We start from the raw sequence: 5380 nt of genomic DNA on the forward strand, positions 1-5380 counted from the left end.
CGGGGTGACCCTCCCCGCTGTCGTCCCCGCAGGGGTGGCTGTCTCAGCCCCGCCATGGCCCTGGCGGTCTGCAGGACACTCCTGGCTCTGATCTTGTGCATCGGCAGCCTGTGCACGGAGAGCAGCACCACGTTCCTCTACCACGACTACTGCATCATCGGCGCTGGCCCCTCGGGCTTGCAGGCAGCCTATTTCCTCCAGCGAGCTGGCCGGGACTACGTGGTGTTCGAGCGGAGCCACGCTCCTGGCAGTTTCTTCGCCCTCTACCCTCGCCACCGCAAGCTCATCAGCATCAACAAGCAGTACACGGGCAAATCCAACAGTGAGTTCAACCTCCGCCACGACTGGAATTCTCTCCTCAGCCACGACCGACGGCTGCTTTTCCGGCGCTACTCTCGCGACTTCTTCCCCGACGCTGACACCATGGTGCGTTACCTGGAGGATTTTGCGTCCCTGCTGAAGCTGCAGGTTCAGTACAACACGGCCATCGTCCATGTGATGCTGGAGAAGAATGAGCAGGCCTGGAATGGCCACTACTTCCTCCTGACCGACCAGGACAAGAAGAGCTACAAGTGCAGGTAATGGGGCTCAACCTGTGGCTCCCCACAGGTGTCTTCAAAGTCACAAAATCACAGAATAAATTAAATTGGACGAGACTCATAAAGGCTGCTCTGTTAGTTTGCTCCGAGTCTGGCACTCTTGAGGCAGGAATATCTCCAAGGATGGAGATTTCACAGCCTCTTAGAGCCTTAACCATCACAGGGGAAAAAGGTTTTGCTGGGATTGGCGGGTGGATGGGAGAATAACTGCACCTGAGAAGGCATTGCCTTTCATGGGCAGTGTTTTGCCTTGAGCAGCTCAGGGCAGGGCAGACACAAACTGTCTGTGCTCAGAAGTGTGCCCCAGCCAAACGGAGCCCTGGGCTGGCACAGGGCTGGAACACAGCAGGGAACCAGAGCAAAGTGGGGCTGCCTGAGGAAAAATAACCCTCAAGGCTGCCGGTCCCTGAATTCCCCTTCCCCTCGTCATATTTACGCGTGTGTATCCCATACTGCGCTGAGCTCCATTCCTAAAAACCTCGAAGTTACTCGTGAACATACGGTGTATATTTCTCACCTCTCGGAGAACCTCAGCTCTACGACAGCAGGTCGTGCTGGCTGTCACTTGCCGGTGAGCTGCTGGCAGGCTCCGAGGGGACAGAAGGCAATCCCGGACACCCACGTACCACGAGTTGCTTCCAGGAGCTGTGTAAGCAAGGCTGGGACAGCAGACAGTGCTGCTAGCCTCAGCTGCCTGGCGATTCCATCCAAGTCACAGAAATTCCCCTCAAAATCAGGTGAAAGCACTTATGGAGAGCCATAAAACGATCACTGTACTTATTTTTAGTGTTGTGTTGGTTTTGGCTGGGGTAGGATTAAGTGTTAATAATTAGTGTTGTTGCTAACATGTTTTTATGAGTAGGAGTTGGATTTCAACATATTAAAACCTTTTTCCTATCTGTCATAAAAATGACTTCTGCTCTACTAAAAGGTAGCACAAATTTTAAATCAGTCATTTTTTTGTGCAACATATAATCAGCCTGTGAAACTTTACTGTTATATATAATGTCAGTGGGTACATATGAGTAGAACTTGCATTCATGAATAACAGAGGGAGATGTATGTGTACAGCACCCACACTGACTTTTGCTATATATATCTACATTCCTAGTTGTCCTGAGGATCGAGGGAAAAGATTGAAGGGAATTCATAGGGAAAATTCAAATTGAAGGAAGGGGAATTTAGGTTAGCTATTAGAAGTTTTGTCCTGTGAGGGTGGTGAGACACTGGCACAGGTTGCCCAGGGAGGCTGTGGCTGCCCCAACCCTGGCAGTGTTCAAGGCCAGGTTGGATGAAGCCTGGAGCAACCTGATCTGGTGAGAAGGTGTCCCTGCCAGGGCAGGGGGTTAGGACTAGATGATCTGTAAGGTCCATACATTCTATGATGCTTTGAAGAGTGGAGCAGGTCATAAGGTGAAGCTGAGTAGAGGTTTTTTTTGAAACCATGACCTGTGCAGCTGGTCCAGCATGGCTGCAGTGGGCACATCACAGCCATCTTCCACAGCAGGAGGAGGAAGGAGTGATGAGATGGAGCCCCATTCCTATAATTCCCACGTACCCTAATGCTATCTGTGTTTTTGCAGCTCTTTGTTGGTTGCCACTGGGACATGGGTCCCCAATGTGGTGAACTTTCCTGGCTCAGAGTATGTTGAGGGTTATGAGACTGTGTCCATCAACCCAGAGGATTTTGCTGGCCAAACTGTGTTGATCTTGGGACGAGGGAACTCAGCCTTCGAGACGGCGGAGAACATCCTTGGCGTCACGAACTTCATCCACATGGTGAGCCGGTCCCGTGTGCGCCTCTCGTGGGCCACCCACTACGTTGGGGACCTGAGGTAGGAAACCACTCCTATTCCTCTTTCTAACGCAGCTGGAGTACAAACAAGGAGAGCCACTTCTTGCCCAGGCCACGAGCTGGACTGACACAGGAGGTGGTGCTGTGGTCCTGGGGGTTGAAGCGTGGGACCTTCTATCTAGGTCCTTGGTTTAAGGCAGTCCAGGTTGCAGTTGTTGAACACAGGAGTTTGATGAGTGCTTTTTGGGATCTGTGTGAAATAAAAACATGTCCACTTGGAAAATGTAGCATTAAACAGTGCTGGCTCCCAAGTTGTTCCTTTGCTTGCAGTCACAGAGGAAAGCTAAGAGGTTGGCTGCATCCTCCAAGGGCAGTGAGGCTGTGTTGCCTATGCTGTTCCTGTAGCCCTGAGGCTCTGGGGATAACCTTTGCACTGAAGGGGAGTTGGGGTGCCTGGTGAATGTTTCTGTTCAGCTGAGACATAACGTTCCTTCCTTTAGCCCTTCTTATGTTCTCCTGTTTTTCATAGAGCGATTAACAATGGCCTGCTGGACACCTACCAGCTGAAATCTCTGGATGGGCTTCTGGAGGGTGACCTGGAAGATCTGGCTATCATCAAGGACAAAAAAGGGAAGCTACACATCACACTCCGGTTCTACCTGGAGAACAGGAACATCAGTGCAGGCATCGACTCCATCACCCTCCCGCAGGATGAACTGGACAATTTTGCTACCCGCGCACCTTACGACCGTGTCATCCGCTGCCTGGGCTGGAAGTTTGACTTCTCCATCTATAACAGGTGAGGGAGAACCAGGATCTCCAGGGAAGAAGGTATTTAGAGTGAAGGACCTGACTGGGGAGGAAGAGGGAGGGCAGGTCCCCTCTTGGCAGCTTTGCTTGGACCTCCACATGCCCTGGGTGACCTGGTACTGCACAGTCCTCTGTTTACCCTGCAGCCAAGGCTGTGTCCCAGTGGAAATGTGTGTCCTGCTGCCCTCTAACTGACAGGTTCTAAGTCTGAGCAGATGGCAGTGTTTGGACCTGAATGACACAGAAAAACTCATGCCTTTAGAACTTAACACCCTGACCTGTCAGATCACATGAAGGAGGCTACTAGTGTTGTGGGTATTTTTTTAAAATGAGGATGGTGCAGGTTTAGATCACTACTGAAAGGTTTTGTCTTGGAAAAAAACCTTTCCCTGAGGATGCAACCTTGTTTTGTCTCCTAGTACCTCCTGCAGTTGAAAGTTATACTGCTAACTTCACTGTCTTCCAAAATTCACTGTCAGAGGTTCAGCCTGGAATTAGATCTTGTCCAGAGCTATGCTGGGATGAGCAGCCTTGTCTTGTGAAGATCCTCACTGTTGTAGTAAACCCCACTGCAGGCAGCAGGGGTAGGGAGCAGAGTCTTGCAGTGACTGCAGTATAATGTGTGCCTTATCAGAAACACTTTTTATTTTTCTACTGTCATCCTTTCTGACAGCATGCTCTTCTCTTTTCTACATCAGATCCCTCAGAATGATGCCAGGAAAAGGGAATATAAGAAAGTACCCTCAGATCAAACCCAGCTATGAGTCCAGAGGCACTCGAGGGCTCTTTGTTCTTGGCACTGCTAGCCATTCTGTTGACTTCAGGAAATCTGCTGGGGGCTTCATCCATGGATTTCGGTATACAAGTGAGTACTGGGGTGTACAGAAGGGGCAGAGGTGGGAATTGTTTCTCCCTTCAAAGGAAGAATTCACAGCTTACAGCTGGAAAGAGATCACCCTAGTCCATAAGAATGACAGAACACAGACAAGCTGCAGCTGCATCATCTGAAGTGGAGAAGTGACTTGGGGTCATATCTGAAGTTTTTGGTTGTCTGTCTTTGTTTTGTCTTGTGTCTCTCTTGCCTGTTATCTGTTATTTATGTAACACAATAGACTTCTTCCTGCCAGATGCTCTGCCTCGTGACAGGCTGTGGGTGAGAGGTCTGTGCCGTGGAGTTAAAACCCAGCAGCTGTGAGCAGGAGAGAGAATTTCTGTCTTTATGTATGTGTGTGTGCCCATCCCTATCATTAAAGGACTTCTCAGAAGTAATGGAATGTCCCTGAGGACCCCTGCCCCCTCCCCCACCACTTTGCATCACATCAGCTTTCAGAGGGCATCTCCACTGCAGCTACCAGCGCTCGGGGTGGGAGATCCTGAGCACAGAGGAGCTGTAAAGCTTATTTATTAAGTCCTGTGCTGCAGCACAGCAATTGGATTTCTGAACAGTGTAAGCTTGGATTTTTAAATAAGCTGTTTTTGTTCTCTCCATGTCCTAGCTCGTGCGGTCCATCGCTTATTGGAAAACCGTCACCATGGTGTCCCCTGGCCATCCACAGTCTACCCTATTACACAGCTGACCAACTCCATCGTCAAGCGGGTGAATGAGGCCTCAGGCCTCTACCAGATGTTCAGTGTCCTGGCTGACATCATACTGCTGAGAGAGTGAGTGAGTGAGTGAGTAGTTATTCCCAGCACTGCACTCCCATCGTTTAATTTGTTTTTCTTTACCATTGCTTCCCATGGGACCACCACACAAATTGCTCTGTTGCTGCCTAAGGACGTTGCTGTCATGTAGGCAGACACCCCAAAACCCATACCACTGCCACAACTGGTGCCAGTATGTCCAATTCTGCCAATTACTGCTCTCTTAAAGGGCTGAAATGGCCTAGACCTTCCCTCAAAGCTCACAGATGTAGGACCCTTTTACTGTCCCTTAACTTGCCTTGAGCTGTGCTAATGTAGAGCGGAATCCCATAATCCAGGAAAACAATGGAATCTTGTAACAGTATCTTCAGCCTTCATAAGCTCTGCATCAAGTCCAGCGCAGATCTGTAATGACCCAAAATAATTATTATCTGATGTCTTTTTGGCCTTGGCCTTGACCAGCTGAGGGTGGATTGGATCCCAGCTGGCTTTCTCCGGTGTAAAAGTCTGATTGTGTGACTGCAATTCACAG

At 49.8% G+C, this 5380-nt stretch overlaps 1 protein-coding gene across 1 annotated transcript in view; it reads left to right on the forward strand.

Moving 5' to 3' along the window:
* Positions 1 to 54: 54 nt before the first annotated feature.
* Positions 55 to 5380, forward strand: part of FOXRED2 (FAD-dependent oxidoreductase domain containing 2) — a 7792-nt gene continuing 2466 nt past the window's right edge. The window contains 6 exon segments of the mRNA XM_009081619.1: positions 55 to 578; positions 2183 to 2434; positions 2924 to 3193; positions 3903 to 4069; positions 4701 to 4874; positions 5355 to 5380. The exon segment at positions 5355 to 5380 is cut by the window's right edge and continues 232 nt beyond it. Coding sequence (XP_009079867.1) covers positions 55 to 578; positions 2183 to 2434; positions 2924 to 3193; positions 3903 to 4069; positions 4701 to 4874; positions 5355 to 5380 — 1413 coding nt within the window.

The sequence above is a fragment of the Acanthisitta chloris genome, unplaced genomic scaffold (genome assembly GCF_000695815.1).
Source record: "Acanthisitta chloris isolate BGI_N310 unplaced genomic scaffold, ASM69581v1 scaffold16109, whole genome shotgun sequence".
Taxonomy (NCBI): domain Eukaryota; kingdom Metazoa; phylum Chordata; class Aves; order Passeriformes; family Acanthisittidae; genus Acanthisitta; species Acanthisitta chloris.